The sequence below is a fragment of the Papaver somniferum genome, chromosome 9 (genome assembly GCF_003573695.1).
Source record: "Papaver somniferum cultivar HN1 chromosome 9, ASM357369v1, whole genome shotgun sequence".
Classification (NCBI taxonomy): Eukaryota; Viridiplantae; Streptophyta; class Magnoliopsida; order Ranunculales; family Papaveraceae; genus Papaver; species Papaver somniferum.
In genome coordinates this window covers 20451843-20477550 of record NC_039366.1, presented here as the reverse complement: position 1 = coordinate 20477550, position 25708 = coordinate 20451843, and the positions used below count along the sequence as shown (strand labels likewise).

Sequence of the window (25708 nt, the reverse complement as noted above, 5' to 3'; positions counted from 1 at the left end):
GTGATTGCCGAAGGTTAAAACTCTATGCACAAGATGAATCAAGTAACATTTTTTGGAGGAACCAGGCTATAATTTCAGAAGCTATGAAGATTCTACTCTCATGTGACATGTGACAACTTTTTAGGTATTCAATTTAACCACAGAAGATGTAACGCGGTAGTTGATATATTGGCAAAGGAAGCACGCAAATGAAGAATACGTAAACAACAATGGATACAGATGCCGGACTACATCATTTTTGCTCTTAATTTAGATTTACAACTTTCAATTCCAACTGTATTTACAAATTCTGTTGATGAGATCAACAATATGTTGGTTGATACATATCTCAAACCATTGTAATGAGATATGGGTAACCAACACGTCGGATATCCCTTTGTGTCCGAAATTTTCATTAATTTATTTAACTTTCAAAAAAAAAAAGGACAAGAAGTTCGATTGTTAATGATGTTGAACAGAGATCTCGGAGTGTTGAGGGGAGTTAGGAAAACTGGAGCTCGATAGCAAACTCAAACACAAACACCCAAACTCAGACATGTGTATCGGGATCAAAGGTGGCTCAAAGCCTCAAACTGCCATTCTGTAGTGTTCTTTTCCAACTACATTATTCGCAACTAAGGCCAAGCATTATGGTAAGCGATTTATCACTCCCTTAACTACACTTTTACGTTGATCAGTTCTGATGCGGATTCTAGCTAAGGCAGTTTCCGTAATAAGAACTACTTTCCGAAACCGTGTGACTTTCAACGGATACTTAGTTTCTGTTTAAGAATTTTCAATTTTACTTTTTATTTTTCACTTTTAACTCTTTTATTTTAACTTTTTTTTTCTTATTATATATATCAATCCGTGGAAAAAAATTTAGAAAAAAAAAAGAAAGAAGAAAAAACGAAAACACGTTTAGCTAAGGGATAGTATAGTGAGGTTAGCTTGACAGCCATTTCCCTTGGCTTCAAATAAGCTATAGCTAGCGAAATCCTTCACCATAGTGCTTGGCCTAAACATATAACTCAAAACTGTCTTGTAAAATAAAATACACAAACTAAATTAAGACCCTAAATGCCTTTTTTATACCATAAACTACTACAACAACATATTCAGGCTAAGTAGTAACAATCATAAGCAGGTCCTGGAGATTACCGTGGGGACAAAAAAGAAAAAGGCTAAGAGAAAAGTAAAACGGACCTATACTTGAGGTATTGGTTTATGAACAGAAAGTGAAATGTTCTTCCTATACTTATGTGGATACATCAGTAAAATGAAATTTCACAGGTCTAGTACCACATTTCTTTCCTGAGGAAGAAAATTTCACCAAAGAATCGAACTCTCCTCTAGACCTTCAATACCAAGAGGGTAAAAGAAGGATTCAAGGTATTCGCGGTAGATCAGCAGCATAATATGAGTGCTGAAACTCTACTTTACCCCACTTTCCCCTTTTGATTCAAATAATCTTGGTCTGCTCGTGAAAGCCGATGTTGGAACTCTGCCCACTCACTTCTGCACCTCTCTCTCACCTGACAAATGGCAGAGATAGTACATTTTTAGCTAATATAAGAGAAAAATACATACAACTATTATCCAAATCTTTGATATCTCCATTTGCCAACCCAGACGTGCAGCTTTTTTTTTTCAAGGTTTTTAATTCAATTTGCTACAGGTTTTAAGCGCAAATTAATCACTGAGGGAATTGCTCTGAGACATTATAAGGGTGAAAGTAATATCAGATTTGTATCTTTGAAAATAATATAAGGAAAAATAGTGGCAACTTACTCCTTCCCATGGTGCTTTCCCCTTATCTGATTCACCCTGCAAATTGGCAAACCAAATTGGATATAAAAAGCTGAAAAATTTAACGGAAGTTGAGAAAGATTGAGAAATGTTAAAGATTAAAAGTGCAAATATCATCAGATAATGAAAATAATAAAATAGACAGAATGATAATTTGCCACCCCAAAAAAAGGAGTCCCTTAACAAGTTTCTACACATGAGCAAAGACTGTAAGTTCTCGCACTAACAACTGAATCATTATCCACGTGGGACTTGGGAGTTTATGAATCCAAAACCACCTGCCCTCATCTAACGGGCCCATTTCACCAGATTTGGTTGGCTGCTCTCTCAGTTCAAGTTCAGTACTCTTAAGATAAAATGACCCACTATAAGGAATTCTACCTGCTCTCTCAGTTCAAGTGCTCTTAAAATAATGCAAACCATTACTAATCTAGTTAATATTTTATATTTATCTTCCGCCATAATTAGAGTATGTACTGCAAGTAAAAATGTCAACTGCTTTTATGGTATAATTCCAATCACATTTCGATCTAACTATTCTTTGAATCTTTTCTGAGTAGGTTCAGCTCTAGAGTTAAGTGACCATCCAATCTACTGAATAATCACATCAATGTTTAGATGATTTACTAATGTTGATATGGAGTATACATCAATATTTTCAACGTAAATAGTCAAAAAGCAGAAAAGGCCAACAAATCAAATGTGAATTGCAGGTTCTGACCTGACTCCCAAGAGATGGTATAACTTGATGAATGATCCATTGAGAATCAACCACCCCAATCTTCTCATGTGCAGGCTGCATAGAAAACAAAAACAATATCAACACAAAATGGGATTTAGTAAAAACTTCTCCTGATAACCTAATATAAGACTGAGTGCTCAAGTTCAACAATCTACAACAACTTTGAAACATCACAAAAAAGAGGGCAAAACATTTCTATGCTGGATAACTGCCATCGATTCACTATCAACTCCACCGCGTTGTAAGGACTATTTAGCAGTGGCCTAATCCAACATGTATACATCAGAGAATGTGACCATATGCCTTGCCACCTTGGTTTACTATAAGTACACTTCAGCAATATAGCATAAACCACTAACCTCAACACATCTTCTTAATGCAAAGTCCAATCCCCATCCATGCACCAAATCATTCTACAAGCAGAGACAAATTCTTTTACTTATAGGAAAAACAGATTATTTCATCCAACATCTATATGATCCTTAAGTGGAGGTATCAAAATTCAAATGAAGGAGCAGATATCTAAAACCTATGGGAATACCTGAATCATATGCCAAACACATCGCCATGCATCACGAGAAAACACAGGTGCCATTATTTCCACAAAGCTGCATCAATGCAGAATAACCGAATCAGATCAAATATTTGATATAGGTCATGTTTGGCGGCCTTGATATTCTAATATAGGTTGGGTTATTCCTTAAATAATTATATATTGTGTTTGTGTGGAAGCTTATTCCATGTCAAGATAAGAATAGTGTATCCTACCTAGATTTTAGGAGGCTAAAAAGGTGGGGTTTTTGTATTTCATGTAAAATTTGGAATACCTTGACCCTTTCCTGGGTTAGACAGTTATTTTTATAACTATTTTTTTTATTTAAATTGTTCTTATGCTCATAACCGTAAATTTATATGGTTTAGTTTTTTATTTATTTTTTAATTAATTAATTTAGCTTGTATACAAGTCTGTTGACAAACAACATACTACGTTAACCTAGTGTGGAAAACAAACACCATTTAAAATAACCATTACCATGATAGTCTTGAATATACCAAAAAAAAACCTAACCTAGATAGCGTTTTTCATTTCCAAGCTGCCAAACAGACCCATAAGAAAACAACAATACTATTGGATTGAAGAAGTTTAATAATGTTTGACACATACGCTGCACATGGTGGTAGATGTGGGTCGGAACACCAGCCTGGTTTCTCTTCGGTTTCCCTGAACAAATGTAGTTCACACATATTGAGTATTTAAGATGACAAATGCTACAACAGTATTCACATTTTGATCAAGTGGACAAAAATCCTACTTGTGAACTTCACTATCTCCTCTCCTCTTTGTCATCTGCCATGTCAATCCTTTATCTGGCTCAAGACCAGGTTGAGAGATGGCCAAATCATGTTTCTTTACCAATTCGATATACCTGGATGAATGTATAAAAAGTAAAAACAAATGAGAAGATACATACAACTTTATAGTAAGACACCCGCCTCAAGTAACTGAAAAACACAGAATTATTACCGCTCCGCATTGAAGTGCTCAACTCCTAGATCTTCATCCCAAATGAAAATATACTCATAAGATGATACTATATCTGGATGTAGAAATCGTTTTGCATACCACCTATTCAAGTTATAAACAAAATGCATGTCAACAAAGGTACACATAGTATAAAAATCAAATGCTGTAATGTTCAGAAAAAATCGTGTAAAACAGCCAACATAAACTAAAAACAGTATTGAAATTCTTATAGCATCTAAATGACAAATAAGATAAATTTATGTTGCTATACCATTTTGTTTGCTTCCTTATGCTAACATGGATTGCACGCTTTGACCACTCGAATTGATCCCATTCACTAGTCTTGCCATCATAATGAAATAGCAAAATTGTGAAGTTCGAAGAGAACTACCACGAAATGAAAACAAATGGAGATGTTTAGTCTCTGATCAAAATTTAAATAAAAATTAAAAAAAAAAAAGACTGATTTTTTGTTGTTGTTGTTGTTGTTGTTGTTGTTGTTGTTGTTGTTGATTAACCTTTTTAACTGCTGCATCGATATTCTTGGTCTGACCGATCCCAACCGTGAATGTCACTAAATACCTAGGCTTTGTGGGCAGATCCTGCAAGTTTAAGAGTTTAGAGACCATTGGTAAAATGAACAAAAGTCTCATTCTTCAGAAACTAATTAACATGCATATAAAACTGAAATCTTATTGGTTACAGCTAAAACCCTTCAGTCTCGTGTTCATAAAAAATTATGCCTGCTTGACACCCTACCTACTCATGCCTCTAGAAATATTCACAGGCAGGTAACCAAACACATAAATCACAAGTCCAAGTAAGGACAGGCAAAGAGGAAAAGTAATACACCAGAGCCAAGAATATAACACATGATAAGAAAAATGCATCACTTACCTCATTGGGATCACCCCATAATCTGCGCAAGTAAAGATCAGTTTCAGAAACAATGATCCCAGGAGGAAGTAACTCAGCTCCACGTGGATTTGTAGGAACATATACCTGGAACAATAATTTAAAGCACCAAATTGTTAAGTTGTAATGTAGTCAGCATACAATGTTCATGCAACTGAGCGAAATACAGAATCCCATAACTTCACAATCAAATTTGTTCGAGTTATTTGCCTCTCAATCCCCTTTCTTGAGAGGGGTGTATACAGACATGCCATATATGTTATTACAAATTTGTTTTAGTTGGAATCTTGGGTATAGGGTCTTGGTTGTGTGTTTGTTGTTTCCTCTTGGTACTCACATATCTCTTTTGTAGATCGAGCAGAATTAGAGAAGTGAATGACATATAAATTTGTTATATGCTTATACAAAATGGTGTCTTCCAACATTTCCTACATATATGTGTTTTTTTTTGTTTATGTAATAAGTATCAAGAACAAGTATATAAATGTATCCAAAGGGAGATAAGAAAAAACAGACCGAGTACCTTTATATCAGCTGAACTATTTGGATCCATAGGTCGACTTACTGCGAATGTATTAGTATTGGACACGGGAACAGACGGTGTAAGGCCTAGATTAAACTGCATATGTAATGAAATCAGAAATGGCACCAGAGAGATGAAAACCATCGAATATAAAAACAATTCTCTATACCAACATTACATACCTTACTAACTGAAACAGACGGAAACGAAACACCAATAAAAAACCCAAATACAACTCCCATTATTGTAGTTATAACAAGTCTAGCACTATCATTTGATTTCTTAGGAGCATCTCTGCAAAGCAAACACTAACAAAGTAAGCAACTACGCGAAGAAAGTCTAAGATGAAAAAAAGTTAACAAGATAGTAGAATGAAAACAAACCTGCGGTGTGGGGTACCCATCATGAAATGGTAATGCCACTTGACTCAAAATTTCACCACCAGCATTGATATAGCACACAAATAGTATCCCCAAAAGAATCAGTAAAATTAACACACACCAATGACAAACGGATTGAAAAAGATCTGTTTGTTGTTTTTTTTCCAAAAATGCTGAACTGATCTTCTAATCTGCAATTAATGTTATCCCCTGCAAAACCAGAAAAATGAAGAAAATGTTAATAACAGAAACAGAAGTTGTTTTAATGGTAGTTCAGGATAACTTCAATTAAGGCAACAGAATTTAACCATAAATGGAAAAATTTCCCAATTTATACCTTCTAACTTAGGATATCATCAAAAATGCACTGACTAAAATCATAAACTCTAGCTATCAAGAAACGCTAACTAATTCAAAGAGATCATACTTCCAGGATTAATAGAGAGTGTCCAGATTATATCGAATTCAACAGAAAAATACTACAAAACCCTAGAAATTGCGCATAATGAAGGTAACAAACATCAACAATTCATTTCATAGATCCACATGAGTAAATCAGATGTTACCCTAAAACTTATTAATAAATAAATAAACGAATAAAAACATAACAGAAGTAATAAATTAAGTAAGAAACTTACAAAAATTAGGTTTCGAATTCAATTTAGAGAGATAGAGAAAATTAAGATGGAGTCGTTGAGATTTGGAGAAAGAAAAAAAGAAAGAAGAAGAGTGTAATGTATTTTTCTGTAAACAAGATCGGTTTTTCCCAAGGAAGGACAATAAATTATATGACCATTTTGCCCCTGTTATTTACTGCATTTGTGGCGTTTTTACCCTTGCTTTTTGTTCAAAAATAAATTTGAGAATGTACAACGAAGGGACTAGCTGGACCCATTAGTTGTCCCACGAAAGTAAATAGTCGGGGCACGTGGCCAGAAGAAACAACCTCAGAATCTGGGAATGTTCACCTCCAATATTCTTCTGTCTAGCGTCTCCAGATCCAAGTCAAGTCATACATTTGAACTTCAACTTGCAATTTTGGCCACAAAGCAAAACCACGATGGCGTTTTGAAAGGGTTTCTAAGTACGACTGTACGAGGGGTAAATCGGTCTATTATGGCTTGTTTGTTGTTGATGTCACAACTATCTTGGGGTCACTTCTGCCGGTGGTTAAGAATCAAAGTCATAGTTTGATCCTGGACCTGGTACAAGTAGACTGTGGAAATGTTTATATAAGTATATTTTAATAGATTCAGAATTATTCAACAATTGGATCTGTGGCGCAATGGTAGCGCGTCTGACTCCAGATCAGAAGGTTGCGTGTTCGATTCACGTCAGGTTCACATTTTTAATTTTTTTTTTTTTTTTTTTAAATCATTTGGATTTGATTTAGTTCACTGCAGACCCAGGCATCATGAAGGAGTATTCATTGATACTGGTACAAGTATATAAAATGCTTAGTTTCAGTGGTGCATAATTACAGATATGAATAACTTGATTACGGTAGAAAGGGGCTCAGTGGGTAGGTTTGCGCTATCCAATGGAAGATGCTCCTTACAGATACTAAGGAGAATAATATATGTGTAGCTTTGCTAGAAGCACATTATGGGTGGGTCTGTCAGTTATAGGACTCAACTTCTGCACATTGTTGATGCTGGGTATGACTTGAGAAAGTGAACTTTCTCTTAAATCCGTGAATTGCAGCAACACTGAAGTAGCTAGGTACAAAAATCAGTACACTTCATAATTTTCATTGACAAATATATGTAAAAGAACAGAAACAAATCTAAGATTATTACATGAAGAAGATACAGCAAAGAATTCGAAAGCAAACAACAAATCAGAACTTCGCACAATGACTAGGCAAACCAGTTTCATGATCAACAGCAACAACTTCTGTCGCACTGTCACAACTGATAACATCTTGTCCTAGTTTTGCACCTGCAGTTTTCATTCTTTTAAGAGAGAGTGCTTGGTTGAACAGATTCACAGCGGGTAACTTCGAAGCCGAAGGCAATTTATTACCAGGTAAGAACCCCCGGAAATCTTCCATCAGCAACGGCACTTCGAAATCGGTCTTGTCATGCTTAACAATGTTGTCTTTCGCACTAATGTGCGCACCCGGTTCCATATGGTTTGTCGAGAAACTTGCTTGGTTAGGAAAGTTTGGATAAAGACTTACATATCCTCTCAGGTACATCAAATCAATCAAAAACTTCTTCCAAGAAGCTTGCCATCCGTTCGTTCTTGATTTCGGAATTTGAACTGGGTTCTCTTTCGCATTTTCCGTGAATCTCATGTTCATGTACACGTAGAATTCTCTCCAATGTTTAGGGAAGAAAACAGATCCCCAGCTGCACGGCAGTTGATGCAGATAAGGCGTGTTCGGATGTATATGTTTGAAGAACTCTGTCGCATTCCACTTGGGTCGCTCTTTCGTCACTTCGACTAACCGTGGAGTATACAGAGAAATAGAGGAAAGCTCTGGGAGTGATACTTGGGGGTCGTAGTGATATGCTAAGAGCGCGTATTTGACCCATAAGTAGTAATACGGAGAGACTTCGATATCGTCTTCCAGTAAGAGACCAAAATCGTCGTCAGATGACGGGTACCAACTCTCGCTCACAGCTCGGATTAGTCCTCCTTGAATGATTCTCCTGCGAAGGATTTTAGGTCCGTGAGGCCATTCAAATGAATTTACAAGCTTTATAGTCTCCTCATCCACTTTGCTGTCCATGTTGAAGCTTATGGGAATTTTATCCCCGACATAGTATGCGTCCTTGAGAGACTTCAGAAGTCTTGTCAGAGACGAAGCACGGTTTTGGGTGATGATGTTTATTGACAGCTGCATCCTGTTCCAGTCTGCAGGCACAAAGACAATTGCTTAGTTCATCCAGTCCAGTTAATTCATGAAATAAAGGATACAAGCAGAACGGATTTTTATGTGCCTCTTACTTGGAAGTGCAGTTGATCGTAAATCGGGCATCCAAAGCACCTTTGAAACAGAAGCTCGCGGTAGAAAAACCAATGTTGACTGGTTTAAGTTAGCTTCTGATGCCATTGTCAGAGCTTTTCTAACATTTGTATCGATATCGTCAACTGTAATCAGAACGCTCGGGTTGTGAATTTTGAGCAGACCTTTCATACTTGAGTATACAGATTGTACAACAGGAACTTCAGATTTCGATATTCCAGAAAGTGCTCCGACGCCTAAATCAAAGATTTTGAATCTTCTCTCTTTGCAAACTGACTTTGGCCACTTCAAAGCTTCTGCAGCTTCTTCGCAGGGACAGAAGTTCCCTCCAGAAACGGCAATATAAGCTTTTTTTCCAACAGTGGACCTGAACTTCTCCAGAAGAGGTGACAGAGCTTTCACTTCATCAAGCGAATGCGCGTAGAAAAGTGCATCGATTTTTTGTGGATGCATAGCTGCCCACTGAGTCATATATCCTGTTGAGAGCGCTTTCCACCATTGATCGTCTCGAACTGTAATAATGTCTTTAAAAATCACGGTTGTCTCGGACACGTACGCGAGTCTATGTTCACTGTCACCCCAAGTTTCTTTGTCATTTGGGTCAACCGGAAGCACAAACGAACCGGCGTCTCTGTACTTCTGAAGCTGATAGCTGTACATGATTCATGTTACAATAGTGTTTATAAGTACGGCGACATGAATACGTAAAGCCAAAGAAACTCGTTCGAATTGGACTACTACATACCTGAGGTGCAGATCTTCACCGGTCATGAAGGTAAAGGGTGTCTCTATAAAGAGTGTTTTAATAAGCTCAGCTGATAAAAACCAAGAGCTAGAGAGAAAATCAACTTGCACGATTTTGTCGACTGTGATTTCATATGCTGGATCAGGCAAATAAATTCCTGCTTCCTTGGACCGGAACTTTCTGTAGCTGGGAAATGTATAATCCTTCTGTCTGAACGGCAAAATCCTCCCAATACTTCCTAAAACTGAATTCTTATACTTTTCAGTCCCTGCGACATGAGATAATATCTCCAACATTTTCTTGCCAGGTATCATGTCATCGTCAAGAATGTAAACAAGATCCGATTCCGTTTGCAACGCCATCTGAAACCTTCCATAGTACTTGAAATCGTAGCTTGAACTTATAAAGCTGATTCTAGAATCATTGTAGCTTTCCACGATTCTCTTCAGCGAGAGCTCATTCGGGCTGCCAAACGAGAGCACCCAAATGTTGTGGAACGGGAGCGTCTGATGAAGTAGAGAATCCAGTTGGGAACATAGAGTTTTTCTCTTGAAATGATTCAAGATAACGGTTACTTTCGGGACTTCAGGTCCTCCCAGTTTCCATCTCGAGTTCATTGCCAAAAGCTCGGTAAGCGTCTCGGTCCCGACCGTATTGCTTTGGAAATCCAGTACCTCTTTATAAAGATCAGTCTTGAACTTGATCATAACAGCATCAGTCGACTTCTTCTGCTCGAAATCAATACTCTCATGTTCGCAAACCTCTGATATCGGTTGAATTTCGGTACCAAGGATAGAAAGCGACTCTTGGGAACGTCCGTAGACGTGAGGCGGAATAATGTACTGTTTCCATTGCTGCGCAATCTTAGTAGCCCATGCTAAGTCCGGTTTACTGCGTAAATCGATTGTTGGACTCATGTAGTATAGAAGGAAAGTTGCATAGATTGCAAAAGAAAATTGAAGGAATGTCAGAGCAGTAACAAGACGCGAAGATGAATTGTTTCTTTGAACTCTAGCTTTAGGCCTTCCACCAGGATAATCTGTGAGCATTGCATCCAAGTAATCCCCACTTCTCGACCCAGGAGTGCGAATGAACCCCATATCCCGCGTTCAGCAACAATCTAAGAAATGATGGAATTGATCAAACTCCAAACTTCAAACTGATCCGAATCCAAATTCCTTTGAACATAGGAAACTCTATGAACTGAAAAATGAAAAGAAGTCAGTTTGAGAGCAAGTGAGTTGAATATGATAGAACAATGAATCCTGTGCAGAACTAACACATTTAAGGAAACCTTGACTTGAAAATGCATCAAAGTTCACATGGGTTTAAGACTAAACAAACAAATCAAGTACATTGTTTTAACTTCACTAATTTCTACTTCTACGACGCGACACCGTTAAACGTCCGTCTTTAATGGCAACAAAGAAGGCAAACCCACAGCTTTCTTTCCCTTCTCTAAGAAATCAAGAAACCCATTGATAAAATCTTGAAATGGCAAAAGAATTACTCAAGGTGTCGTTTTTTATAATAGGAGAATTCACACACGTGGAGAAGCAAGAAAAAAAAAATCAAGATTTTGATTCTGTAAAGTACTTAAAAAACAAGTAAAAATCGTCAAACCCGAATGCCAAGAACCGTAGTTTAAGCCAAAAGTAGCATGGAAAATGAGTTAAGCTAAATTAAGAAATTATAATCTTTTTTTACCTTGAGGAAGGAGAAAAAATCTGTACAACAACAGAACAGCTCCTTTACTTCTCCAGAATAAGAAGTTAGACCCTTGATTCTACCGCCATTAATGGGCGTTAAGCTTATGGATTGACAAAGAAGGAATAGATATTATTTTAAGTGTAAGTTTTAAGATGGAATCTGTACTGACATTTATATACAAAATTCAAACAAATAGTTGTATTGGGTTGACTTAATACACAACTAGCTTCAGTAATGGCTAATTGCCAAACTTTATCAAAACTGTGTTGTGAAACCATGAATCTTTTATTTTGCTTGCAGAAGAAATTAGGCCTATTCATAAAATAAAGGTTTTGGCTTTTGCTTATTCATGAAAAAGAAAACACTTCTTTCTTTTTTCTCATTTTATTAGTAATTTTACTATGAAATTTCCGTTAGACTGCAAGGAAAACAAGAGAACCCTTTTCATCTCTGATTTTACTTTTACATAAAATGGGCATTTCATAAATTTAAAAAGAAAAACTCAAAAATACCCTGATGAATGTCGGTCGGTACTTACCCAACTTGAGGGTATTATCGGAATCATAATTGTAACTAACTCCACTTTACTTCCATTCAAAGAAGCCGCGCGCGGAAGTACGGGATATGGTAAGGGACTGTTTGGATGTCAATGTATTTCCTTCATTGCCAAGTGTGAACGAGAAAGAATGGTCATCGTCCCCGTTACGTAATTATGTATATGGCGCAGTAACAGACGCATACAGTGATCGCGCCCTCAAAATGAGAAGTGCCTAGTGGCCTCATTTTAGGCTTGAGTCAAATGAATCAGACCCAACATGAAATGAATTTTGGTTACGGATTATGGCGAGTTGGAGAAAACAAACGACGCCTATGAGTGCCGGACTTTTATTTTGCCAAACAATGATTCTTAACAAACCGCCTCTCCAAACTACACCAAAATCGAATTCCACTTTTTCTCTCACACATTTTTGGACGTGGTCCCGGTGGGTCCGGCAGAGGACAGCAGGGATTCCATTCTATGAATTTTGATGTGTCTGATTGTTTTGGTGTGGTTTAAATTCTCGGTTCACCAAGAATTTTTGTTTGCCAAATGGGAAGAAAGATGATTACCACGGAGGACTACTACTATAGTTGCAATCCTGTTAAAGGGGCGGCATGTTCCATTGGAGGGGCGGCAAGGGTGATAGCAATGTCCCTCTTATTGGTTAGGAGATGTCCTATAGGGGGTGTAAATTGACCAGATTACCCTACTCCTATTTTTAACCTAATGGAATCAGAAAAATCAAAACAGTTTTTTTGATTTTTTTTCATCTTCTCTTCTCCTCCTCCATTAAAATTGAAATTTTCATCGTCATCGATTTGAAAAATTGATAATCGTTGATTGAAAACTATATTTCCAAAAGACCCAGTTAGGGTTTTGTTTATTGTGTTTGATTTAAGTTAGTTTTGTATCAAAAATTAGGGTTTTGGATCAAAATTGAAATTGAAATTTATGTGTTGCATGTGAGTTACGGTTGGTAATAACTCCAATTGGAACCGTAACTATAGATTTGGTTGATGTTACGGTTCATTTAACTCAAATACCAACCGTAAGTTCTTGATTTTGAGATAAAATATTCAGTTACGAATTTTTTTTCCAACCGTAAATTACTTACGGTTAGTCTCGTTACTTACGTTACGAACCGTAAGTTGTCCTGGATGTTTCATTTTCTTTTTAGGTACGGTTTGTAATTGCATCACTGTTACCAACCGTATTTGAGTTACGACTTATAACTGAAATAACCTTACCAACCGTAGGTTAATTACGGTTGATCTCGATTCATTAGTTACCAACCGTAATTTGTTACGGTTGCTATATGTTGTCATTCTACCAACCGTAACTGGTATTACGATTGGGTTTTCCCCAAATTGAACCAGTTAGGTTGGTATTCGATACTTTTGGAACCGTAACTGAGAGTTACGGTTGGTAACGAGCTAAATTCCAACCGTAAGTTCTTCTGAAATTTTAAAAGTTTCGATTTTTTTACGTACTTTAGATAATTTTGAGCGACAAAAAGCTAATGGGAACTAATTTAGAGATTCACCCACTCAAATTTGTCACTGGAATCACTCATTTTGGTTGAGTGAATCAAAATCTAGGATTTCACAAAAATGTCTTTTTTCTTCTCCTCACAACTTTTTTTTCAAGTCTAAAAATCTGATTTTAAAGTTATTATAAGTGAAAATTAATTATCAACACTAATCTTGATTATTAATAATAAGGGTTAATTGATCATTTCCATAATTTTTTGATAAGGGGTGGTATGAATTAACATATAATGACCCTTTTTGTCTTATTAGATTACCGCCCCTCTAAAGGATGATGCCGCCCCTTTAACATGATTGTATAGTTGACTACTTACTTTGTAAAGTGCAACAGTTTAATATTGTTTGACCAAATTGTAGGGACGGGTTTCCCTGAAGAAAAGCAGAAAAAAAGCTAGTGAAATACTATGTTGGCAAGCATTTACAACCCACCGACTATTGTGGTTCTAAACTGTGCATCATATATATTTTTAATTTCTGTGTAGCAAAGAAGAAGATTTATTGATCTAAAAGAGAAAGGTTATAAGCCACGTACAACCCACTACAACTTAATTCATGATCTCCCGAGTCCAGTATGTTTGCGATCACATTTGGGGTTCATGCCACCAAGTTTGATACCTAGTACCAGTCCTAGCTAACTTTGCAAGCCTATGAGCTGCATTGTTACTAGACCTTCTTTTCTTTTTTTTTTTGGAAAAAAACCTTACATGATATACCCTTAAATATCTTTGCAAGCCAATATCAAGGGCCAAGTGATTTTGCACCCCTAAAATCTCAAGAATCCAACTCTTCAAGACCCGATCACAGTTAATATCCTTCTTGAGTACAATTAACTCCCCACTATTTTTTTCTCAAATTCATTTATTACACTGTTCATGACTATGGCATTTCACTTCTCATGACTATGGATGGGGTTTGACATTTGTATTTGTATGTAGACCAAATGAAGCATACATCCCCATCCAAGACCTCTTCCTGGTTGAGGTTGATGTACAACGTAATTTTGGATGTGCAATGAAATTTTTATTTTGCTAGTCTTATTAGTTTACTGTGTATTTGTTTTTTTGCACCCCTCTTATAAAAGCCTGGCTCCGCCCCTGCATGATTCCAGACTCTGAAGTGTTTCCTGGAAATCAGAAACGATATTATGATCTTCCATTTAAAACCCTCTACATTATCATCAGAACAACCTATCACAAACATATTATCTCCTTCTATAATAACCTTCTGATAGTTAAAGTCTTTACTCCAATTGAGAGCTTTTAGAAGCACCGAGAATTCGCTTAATTTACATCTCTGACTCTTGCTGAATAGGCCACTGCTGCCATGAATCTTCCAGCAAAATCATGGACAATGAGCAAACCCTACATTACTATCACTAGATAAGAAAGAAGCATCAATGTTTATTTTGATCCAATTTTCTGGAGGTCTTTTTCCATTTTCCCTCTAGATTTATGGTTGTTGTGCTCTTAACTATGTTATTGCACGTGCAATTTATGCAGTTTTTTTTATCATATGCACAATGATTCTAGGACGCAGTACATTTTATTTCAAAATCCTTTTCACATATTGCTTTCCATATTTGCCGAATGGCGCAGACAGCTATGTTTGCAAGATATTTATTAGTAGCCTCGAAACAGTTTTTCTCTGCAAACCAAGAAGTAATCCAGTCCTTGATATAAGTATAAAAAAATATTTGGATGATGTAGGTAAGCAGAGACACCAAACCAAATTATATCTATGTAGTGGAATTTACTCAACAAGTGAATACTTGTTTCTTCTTCTTAATTAGTTACCAAAATCGCACAGTTTCCAGATATTATTACACTCCAAATCATTCAATCAGCTTGTCCATAAACAATAGGAAGCTCTTGAATATTGAAGAATTTAAGCATGTCAGAATTGATGCACCATTCTCTATTGATTAGTAAGTCTGCAACCTTCATGTTTGAACTAGACTTGATGAGCTCATTCTCAGGAAAGTAATACACCAGAGGTTTTTCTTTGATCCAACAATCATTCCATACAGAGATGTCAAGACAATTACCAACTATCCATTTGGTACCATTTTTCACATCATTCATTACCCGTTTAATTCCTAGCCAGATTGAAGATTGTTTATAGTAATTAATCCAATCATTTTTTCTAAGTCTTGAACTTTGCTATGAAGAAGTTAGACCACTCATCATTTCCTTCTGTTAGATGTGAGAAAAAGATATGGAAATCATGTGTGCATCCCTCTATCTCAAGCAATATTTGGAAAATTATTCATGGTGCTTGTTCTACTGATGAGAAATTTAGAAGTAAGGGATTTAAAATGGTTTCAAGATATTGTATGTACAAAAATGTTGAAGAAGGTCTTAGCCATTTTCTTTGGTTTTGTGATATTAGTAATATAGTTTGGAAGTGGATCAGTAATCTGTTTGGTTTTCCAATTCGTAAATCCTTTGAGGATATTTGGAAGTTTGCCAAAAATAAAAGTTCTATTGTCAGTCAATTGATTGTCTCCCTCGGCACTATAAAAGAATTATGGTTCCTAAAAAATAATATCATTTTTTATAGTGGCAGTGTTAGAGAGGGTGATCTCAAAAGAAGAATTATTCAAATAACAAGTGAATGTAAGATCATATTTAAAAGCACAACGAGAAATACTCCTTATGATATCCATATTCTAAAAAAAAATGGTATGAAGAGTAGAAGTGTTCAGAGTATGTAGGTGATTAACTATAAATTTTTTCTACCTCTTAATCCAAAAATTCTTGTGTGTTGTGATGGAGCTTCTAAACATAATCCAAGGGAAGCAGGCTATGGCTTTATTGCTAGAAGAAGTGATGGAGAATTCTTAACTGCAGTTACCAGATGGAATGTCATTAGAAGTAATCTTACTCACATGGAATTTGTGCATAACTTTAGAGAAATAAATTTCTCTGCTGACAAATTGGTGAAAATAGGAAGCAATCTGATGAGAGGGTAGTAATTGCATATAATACTAGACCTACCTTCCTCGCCAGCTTGGAAAGTCCTTATCTTGTTTACTAAAGGTTTTGTTGAGTCTTTTTGATTCCATTTTCTTTGTGTTAAGAGCTCTGTTTTGTTTTCAGTACTCTTTTCTGGAGTGTCCTTTTTTTAATTTTTAGTTTTTGCTTTTAGTTTTGTAGCACTTCATGCTATTGTATAAACTTTTGCCATTTTTGGTTTTAATGCAAATTCGATTAAGCAAAAAAGAAAAGAAATACTAATGTCATGTATGAATTTGGCTAATCTCTTGTTGACTGGAAGACCAACTTAAACCAGGATCTATTAAAAAAATTCGATAACCACCACTTCGTCTCATGACAGTATTTCCAAAGAATTTGTTGAACTTTTTAACGAACTTCTATATGTCACAACTTGAATCATTGATTCCCTTGAAGAAGATTATTTGAATGTTGTAGGATCTGATTTTTGATCATTTTTATGTATAAGGAGTTTGTAGTGAATATGCAATATTTAGTTAGTGGCGACCTTATTTTCTTCAAGTCATAGTTTGGAATTCTGATATTAAGAACTTTTTCAGCTTGGTCCTTATTGAAATGAATGTTGATATTTTGAACATCACAACTATTGGAGTCACTATCTATAAAATCAGTTAAATCTAAAAGGACAGATATAATTCACTTATTCTATCAGCGAAAGAAAGACAATGTATGATAATTTGACAAAGATATGAGTCCTGATTTCAAAGGGTCATACACATTAATTCAACACATACAATAAAAAATTTGAATTAAAGATCATAATATTCATGTTACATCACTACAATACATATACATTTCAAAGCAAAACATGTGTAAGATCATAGTCAATAATTTTTTTATAGTTAAAGATAAAAACGAACAAATTTCGGTGGTAGAATTTATTTTTTTATTTTGATAACGATTGTGTTTAGAAATCGTGATTCTCCGTTGATTGTATACAATATTCATTCTTTTGTTCGCAATCATATTGATGTTTACAAATCACTGTCTAAATTAACATGCATGTCGCTATTCCGGAGATATATCACAAAATAAAGAAAAAAAGAGGAAAAAAAAACATGATTTTAAGTTTTTAATGTTTCGTATTTTGGGGTTCCACCTAATAATGACGCTTGATGTTTCTATATGATTTTTATATGCAGTCACATGCTTAATTACATTTTCACCAAAACATCATGGTTGATATATACATTTGTCAATATCATGGTATGTTAATAACATTTATATATTGATAAAAAACGATAGTCCTAAAGGGTATTAGTGTTTATTGGCTTTCTTGAATAATCCAAAGGGTATATTTTAATGTCCTAACCAATTGAAATCAAAAATGTAAAATTATTTAGTGATGGTATAGTCTTTGGGAGTATACAGACACATCTGCTTAATTACGAAGTCAGATAATGATTCATTTTTTCCAAAACTATTACAACGTTGTGAATTTTCTTATTGTCCAATTGTTACATAACGAAGGACCACAAATTATTTATTCACCACCCATAACGAAACTATTGTCAATAGAGAAACTATTGCCCACATGAACCAACAATAATAAGGCCATAGAGATAAAATAGAGATTTTCTCATGATGATTAAGTGGTTTGTTTTGCAAAAATTTGATTTTGATATGGAATGGTAAAGATTTGGTTTCCGATTCATAGGATGTTACAAGTTATTATTTGGATTGATGCATTGATGTTATGAGAGTTGAAACCAATGCTTGAACGTCAATATGGGATACACTTTAGTTGCTTGAAGGACACAAATCAGTTGAGCGTATAAGCAGATCGTTCATACTAACACGGTTGTTATAGGAATACTAAACTATAGAAATCTAGACTTGTAGCCGAAGATTTTTTCAAAAGTGAGACGTTGATTATAAATAAATTTATCTCTGATATCAAAGAAAAACTTATATTAAATTATCAAAGCATTATGAGTAGCTCAATATGACTTAGTTACAACAACAAAATGTAAAAATAGTTTTTATTAATGGATAGTTATAAAGAAAAGTTATTGTGTTAACTTGAAGACCTTTCCTTATAAAGTAGGGAACACGTAGTATGCAATCATATTAAGAGAATTATGTACGTAGAAAATTAATCAATCCTCCCAACAAATGGCATATAAATTTTTAATAAAACTATAAATTTTCTAGTTGTGGATGAAATTATCACAGATCATGCATATACCTCAACATAAACGGATATGTCTCTTGAAGGAGAAGTTTGTACTATTAGTTTTATATGTCAAGACATATTACTTACAAGTAGTGATCTTAAGTTTATGGAAATATCTACGATTTTCGAAATAAAGGATATAACAAGGCTTACAACGTGATAGTCAGTTATTATGTGCATTAGTGAAGCTCTTGTCGTAGCGGAAAATCAAATGCAAAAACCGTTTTATTTTCTATGCTATTTAAAATATCCAACATTCTCTAAACACAAAATAAAATAAAAATTTACAAAACTGAAGTGAAAAGGTATCCACTCAGGGGTCCGACATATTAATAATAAATGAAAAATGTCTTCTGAAACATTGGCAAATGTGGGAAGAATTGATATTGAGGATGATTGTTGGATAACATATACAAAGCTTCTCCTGACAAAGTCTGTAACTGAAAATCTCGTTAAGTTAAGCCGTTTTATAAAAACGATGAATACTTGGGACCAAGACAAACAATCTATTTTTTTAACTGAGAACCTGAAGAGAAGGTGCTAAGAATTCAAATACCAAGCATAACAAGGGAAAATGTCTGAATAGCACATGTAAGTTTACTGGTAAAACTCTTTATGAATCAATTAGCTCTATGGGAAGTAGCTCAAAGGACTAGAGAAGTATATGGAACATGCAGGTAAGCCCTTCTGTTAAAATATTTATATGTAAAACAACTCATTTTATTCTCGTAAATAGCATGAGAGTGGAAACAATCCTACCTAAAATAAATGTCGTTTGCTCCTTATGTAATAATGGAGAAGAATCCCTCTCACACTTGTTTATACCATTGTAACGTTGTTAATCAGGTATGGATGCACTTAAATTTTAATATGCAAACAGTGATAAATGGAATAAATAGACTGGTTGAACATTTGGTTTAACAATCATAATGGAAACATAATTGCTATATGATGGACCGAATTATGGAAACCTAGATGCAATCTAGTCTTTAGAAAAGCAACTGAGAATAGTCCAAATACTGCCTGATTAATTTTCACATGTATAACTAACTATATGCATGATTTTACTCCTAACTATAACGTTAGGCAGAGTCTCTACTACAATCTCATGAACGATGAAGAGTTGGCACCAACTACTATTAGACCATCTAGGGAAAAAATAATATGGCTATCAGGATAAACATAGTCGTTTCTATGTCAAATCCTATTACCTCTTATGGAATCGGCTTAACTTTGACAAATTTTTAAGGAGAAGATGAAGCAAAGGAAACTTATGTTGATTGCAACACAAGACAGAACTTGGAAACAAGAAAAGAAGAGGTTGTTTTCCAACGTAAACATAATGGAACATATTTAAAACTACCTTCCAAAATGATTCTGAATCCATACTTAGGTTGTTGATGAAAATGTAAGTTAAATCTCGATAAAGAATATACATCATTAGTGAAGACGGATCCATCCTAGTACTTGCATCAATATTAAAGTTAATGATTTTGTTTTACAAGATAGGTATGACATTATTTAGAATGCTCGTATTTCCAACTTTTGTAATCGAAATGTTTGTATATAACATTGAAATAGTGAAAACCTAAGAATAGTGGTGGAGGCATCCTGACACAATTGCCTACCCTGGGATGCCCAAATTACCTTTATCATATATGCTTCCGAGCATAAATCCAGAAAAAATATAGATTTTTACCTACCCTTAAAAAGCATAACTCATTTTTCTTAAGGAATTTTAAGAAAGTTCCACACTTTGGTTTTTCGATATAAGAAAGTTGTAGGATCAGAATCTCGCAACAATTATGCCTCAGCGAAATTATCAATGGTATAGCACAGTAGCGTCGAAGAACAGTTTCAGAAATGATAGAATAAATGACGTCATCTAAAGTCATGGGAAAGATGTGACAGTCTTGTGAAAATTAGAGAGCTTGCGAAATTAATATTTGTAAGGTTGCGAGAATATCGCAAACCATATCCGAAAATAAAGGACAGATTAGCTGTCATCCACTATGTATTTCCTTATAAATAGTCATTCGAGTTGTAAAGGAGGGAGAGATCTTTTTTGAGTAAGAGACAAGTAAATAGGAGAGAGAAAGTTCAGAGCAGAGATCATTCTTGATTTCTTTATTTTCCTTGTAAGAAAATTCAGAAATTAATCAATAAAATTAAGAGTGTAAACCTAAAAATGAGCTGATCAGCAATGAAATCATATGAGGGGTGTATTGTTGGATTTCCTGCAACTACATAATGGCGCTAGAAACAGGGAGAGTTGAAGATTATTCTAGAAAAATCTAAAGACTGATATTGAGATTTGTGAAAATTCAAAGTAATTGATTAAGAATTTTTCATAATTTCTTGAATTAGCATTGAAGAAATGGATAGAAGAAGAAATACATCCGAACAACCGACTACTATTAGAAGAAGCAAAAGAATTGCTGGAAGAGAAAGAAGTGAAATGGGAGAATCTACTAGAATGAGAAATAATAGAGAAAATCTAATCCAATCGCCAATTCAACAAACACTAGTTCAAGAGAGGAATACAGATTATGACAGAGTGAGCGTACACACTTGGCGATCAAATTCAGCAGAAGAAATAGAAGAAGAGCAACAAAATAGAAATTACAGACAGGAAGAGAGAAATCAAGAAGCATGAAGGAATAATTCATGGAGGTGAGGAAATTGGAGCGTTAGAAACATTGAGACGAAGAATACATGAAGAAAGAAGAGCTGAGGCAGAAGAACGTGCGAATTTAACAAGACAAAATCACGAATTAAGGATGGAGAATATCAGATTGCAGAATAGAAGATCGAGAAGTATTACAAAATCATATTCCAGATCGACTAGAAGAGAAATGAGGCAAAATTCACCCACGATCAATGCTGGAAACAATATTCAAGAAGAAATGTCAAATCCTAATGAAGAATATCGCGAAAATAGAGAAAGAATGATGATCGTTACATTCCACAAAATGAAACTTTTGATGATGGGAAAATTGGAGGAAATCAAGAGAACGGGCAAAATCAGAGACAAAATAACCAAGATGGCGAAGGAAATCAAGAGGAAGGAAGAAGAATTTTACATGTGAGAGAAACTCAAAGAAATCAACAGACAATTGAAGAAGAAATTGAAAGACATAATGCTGAACAAGCACGTTTAATCTGCGAACGTGAAAGATTGAGAGCGGAAATGGAAGAACAAGAGTTTCAGGAGACAATTCGCCAAAACAATCATGACAATCGGGAAAGAAGGCGTATACAAAACCGGAATAACGATAATCTCAATGAAGAGTATGATAGAGTAAAGAGAATGGCTGAAAGACATCGAATTGAATTGATAAGAAATGAACAAAATTATGGAGGGGAAAATGAACGACGTCATCATTTGCGAATTCAAGATAGGGATGAGGAAGAGAATCGCAGAAGAAGGAGATGAGGATAATGAAGAAGATACAAAATTTCGCAAGAGAAGATAGACGTGAACGCAGAAGAAGAGAAGCAAAATTAAAGAGACCAATGGGTCAAGATTCAGGAGTAAATAAAAAATCTTGAAAGAATTAGAAGAAATGAGGAATGCTAAATAACAGAGGAGAAGTAGGTAGAAGACAATTGGATGAAGCAATAGAAGCTGCGAAAACTCCATTTACAAGGGAAGTACAATTAGGAGGAATACCACCGAAATGCAATTTGCCTGCATTAACCAGCATTTTCGATGGAACAACTTGTGCAATTCAACACATTAAAGCTTATGTGAGGTGCATGTTACAATGGGAAAATCATGATGCGGTATTGTGCAAATATTTCGCATCCAGCTTAACAGGAGAAGCGTTAAAATGGTTTGAAGGTTTACCAAAGAATACAATAACCTCATTCAATCATTTGCAGACTACATTTTGGGATATATAAGTAAATTCCTCACGACCTGGTATAGAAGATGTGTTTGGATTAAAAGCAAAGGATTGGCGAAAGTTTGAAACATTGACTAAAAGATGGAGAACTATGTGTAGCGAAATGGCTGGCCGTGTAGATGAGAGATATCTCATATTATCATTTATCAATGCTATGTTTGCAACAAACCTGTTGTATGTCCAAATTTTCAGAGTCAAGAATACGATTACAATGACTGAATTGCGAGAACTTCAATACATTGCTTTAGAGGAAAGACAAAATGAAATGGAATCATATCCAGTTGCGAACACCAGCTCACAAACAGCGAATGCAAGCTTATTACCCAAGCTAATAAACACAGTGGCGAATACTTCGCAAGTACAACAAGAAAAGGTGACAGGTAACAATCAGCAGAAGTTGGTAGCTATGGGGAGTCGAGATCAAGAAGAGTATGAAAGAGAAAGAAATTTCTACAGTCGTGGAGGAAATAACAAGATTCAAAGACTCGATCAACCGCAAGAAACTTATGGAGGTCAAAGACCAAACTTTAATAGAGGACAAGGAGGTCACAAGGTAGTATGGGAAGAAATCAAGATGCCACCTCTAAATGCAAGTGTGGAGAAGATATGGGAAGCTATAATCTTGATGGAGAATATACCAACACCATGGAATATGGGAACGGAACCACCTCCAAATCACAGAAGTCATGAATTTTGTTCTTATCATCATTTTCATGGACATACCACAAACGATTGCAGAAATGTAAAGAGAATTATTTTGAGAATGATAGATCAAGGAAAACTAAACGACTTTCTGGTAGGGCATCCGCAACCTCAACCATTACCACCACCGCCAGAACATCACAAAGTGAATACGATGAAAAGAAAGAAACATTCTTCATAGAAGTTGGTGCAAAAGCAAAAAATCTATTCTGTCACTCTATCGTACATTCATATAAGACAATTGAAGATTTTCATGATAATGTTTTGAGTAGAGTGTTCGCAAGAGATAATAATGGAAGAGAAATTATGAATATTGCGAAAATCTCGCGATTAGAGGAATGGCAGAAACAGATCATTTCTTTTACCGCAGAAGAAATTCCCGAAGGAGAAGAGGTGCATGACAATCCATTGGTAATAAAATTAGAAATTAATCCAAAACCGAAAGAAGATGAGGATGATGAAGCTGAAGATTCATGGGCAATCAATAGAATTCTAGTCGATACTGGAAGCTCTGTGAACATCTTATTTTATCATACTTATAAAACCATGGGTGGAAGAGATGATCTTATACCATCAACATATAAGATTTATGGTTTTAATGGTACTGCTAACAAGCCTAAAGGGGAGGTTACTATGCAAATTCCATTGAAGGGAATATCTTCTAAAATCTCATTCTGTGTCGTTGATGTAGAATCACCCTACAATGTGTTAATTGGTCGACCTTGGCTACATGGGATTCTAGGTGTAGCTTCAACTTTCCACCAATGCATCAAATTCCCTCACCCCAATGGTGTAGGAATCATAAAGGGAGATTGGGTTGAAGGAAAGAGATGTTACGAAACTGAGATAGAATCTTGCGAAGGAAGAGCAAACAAGAAGGAAAACTGGCGACACAAAATCAAAGACGTACAAAGAAGTGAGAGGTTGATGGTGGATACAATCGAAAAAAGGAGAAGAGATGTTGCGAAATTAATATAGCTCAGAATAAAAAGGATGAACATACTACTACCAAGGAAGCAGTAGCAGAAAATAAAAAGAAAGAGGATGGCAATAATAAAAACAAGAAATGTATGAATGATTAAGTTGTTGCGATAATCTCGCAATAAGTAAAATTCTCAAAAATACATTTGATTGAACAACAAAATTGAGATTGCGAAATTCAGATACAATATAATGATTTCGAGACTTCGCAGAGATAATGAATTTTACAGAAAATAATCAGAGAAGAATGACAAAAGAGAAAGAGGCGAACCTTTATGGCGTACACCCTAGTTCGCGAATACAATTTCGCAAGAGGCAAATGTAAGACCTAAAGTACGTCATATAAGGGGGACCTGTTGCATGGCTCAGGGAAAAGGCTACACCGCCACCGGAACCTGAGTCATGGAGATTTGGGGTCAATAAAACCCATCCGGGAGAGGCACCTTGGATTCTCAGCTTAAGCATATGACTTGGGTTGGGCGACTAAGGTAATAAGGACTCTCCCAAGGAGTGCAGATCTGATCAAGGCGCCGAGGTACACGGTTGAGTCAAGATTGCCGGGGGAGTTTGAAGCGTCCTTGCCATTCTTGACAAGTCTTGGCTTATACTGCACTCGGCCTGAAGAAAACCCCACTTAGGGTGCAGTCTCGTAACCATAAACCCTATAGGTAAAAGGGATAAGAGGCTGCGAAAACAACTGGTTGTTGTTAAGACTGGATGGGAGGAGCTAACCTTGTATGGTAGAAGTACGCCTCCTTGAAGGGGCAACCAGGGGGAGATAAGGGCACCCTCCATTAGGGAGCTGATAAGTGTCTTAAGACGCAAATGTCATAGGCTTTTTATTCGCAAGGATATTAAGGCTTGTCATATTTGTGCAACAATGAAGAGGCAATAATACAAAAGAAAAGATAAGACGAGATCAATGGGTTTTCGCATGAAAGTGCGAAGACGTCCTGCGATTTCGTCGCAAGACGGCAATGTCATGGGGCTTTATTTTCGCAAGAATATTTAGGCCTGTCATATTGTCGCAACATTCCTGAAGAGGCCATAATACAAAGAAAAAGTTAAGGCAAGATCAATGGGTTTTTGCATGAAAGTGCAAGGACGTCCTGCGATTTTGTCGCAATGACAAGAGGTGGCATAATAAGACCTTTAATTAGGAAGGCAAAATAAGACCACACAGGAATGAGATTTTGAAAAGAAACAAAATTCACTTCGCAAAAGGTTGCGAAATTATACAATAAGAAATTTTTGAAACTCTCATTTGGATTCAAATAACAGAGGCAAGTATGGGAATGTATGAAATTAGAAAATGTTATTTGTCTCCATATGAGAGATTTACTCAAAAATTCAAGAATTAATGAATATTGATTAATGTATTGCAAAGAAGAATTGTTTTAATTTACGCAGGTCAAAATGAAAGAAAACAAAACAGAAAGAAGAAATAAATGTACAAGTATTACAAAGAATCAAAGAAAGAAGTAAAGACTATTTCTTGGTTAATCCTTCATTATCTTCATCAGACTTGTTTCCTTCT

The 25708-nt window shown here is 35.5% G+C and overlaps 2 protein-coding genes and 1 non-coding gene across 3 annotated transcripts; 1 reads left to right on the top strand and 2 right to left on the bottom strand.

The window, feature by feature from the left end:
- Nucleotides 1-1024: 1024 nt before the first annotated feature.
- LOC113311033 lies at nucleotides 1025-6632 on the bottom strand. Its single transcript, XM_026559879.1, has 15 exons — nucleotides 6512-6632; nucleotides 5877-6083; nucleotides 5676-5787; nucleotides 5494-5589; nucleotides 4953-5057; nucleotides 4574-4657; nucleotides 4327-4442; nucleotides 4056-4157; nucleotides 3844-3957; nucleotides 3696-3752; nucleotides 3072-3138; nucleotides 2890-2943; nucleotides 2510-2584; nucleotides 1771-1806; nucleotides 1025-1514 (listed from the first exon to the last, which is right to left on the bottom strand). The coding sequence occupies exons 2-15, from the start codon at nucleotides 5897-5899 to the stop codon at nucleotides 1419-1421; spliced, it is 1137 nt and encodes a 378-aa protein (XP_026415664.1). The 5' UTR covers nucleotides 5900-6083; nucleotides 6512-6632; the 3' UTR covers nucleotides 1025-1418.
- Nucleotides 6633-7144: 512 nt separating this feature from the next.
- On the top strand, nucleotides 7145-7216 carry TRNAW-CCA. Its single transcript has one exon. It is a non-coding gene; the product is annotated as a tRNA-Trp (tRNA).
- A 497-nt stretch (nucleotides 7217-7713) lies between these two features.
- Nucleotides 7714-10814, bottom strand: LOC113307680. The gene is made up of 3 exons (XM_026556133.1): nucleotides 9593-10814; nucleotides 8829-9499; nucleotides 7714-8735 (listed from the first exon to the last, which is right to left on the bottom strand). The coding sequence occupies exons 1-3, from the start codon at nucleotides 10690-10692 to the stop codon at nucleotides 7714-7716; spliced, it is 2793 nt and encodes a 930-aa protein (XP_026411918.1). The 5' UTR covers nucleotides 10693-10814.
- Nucleotides 10815-25708: the final 14894 nt, after the last annotated feature.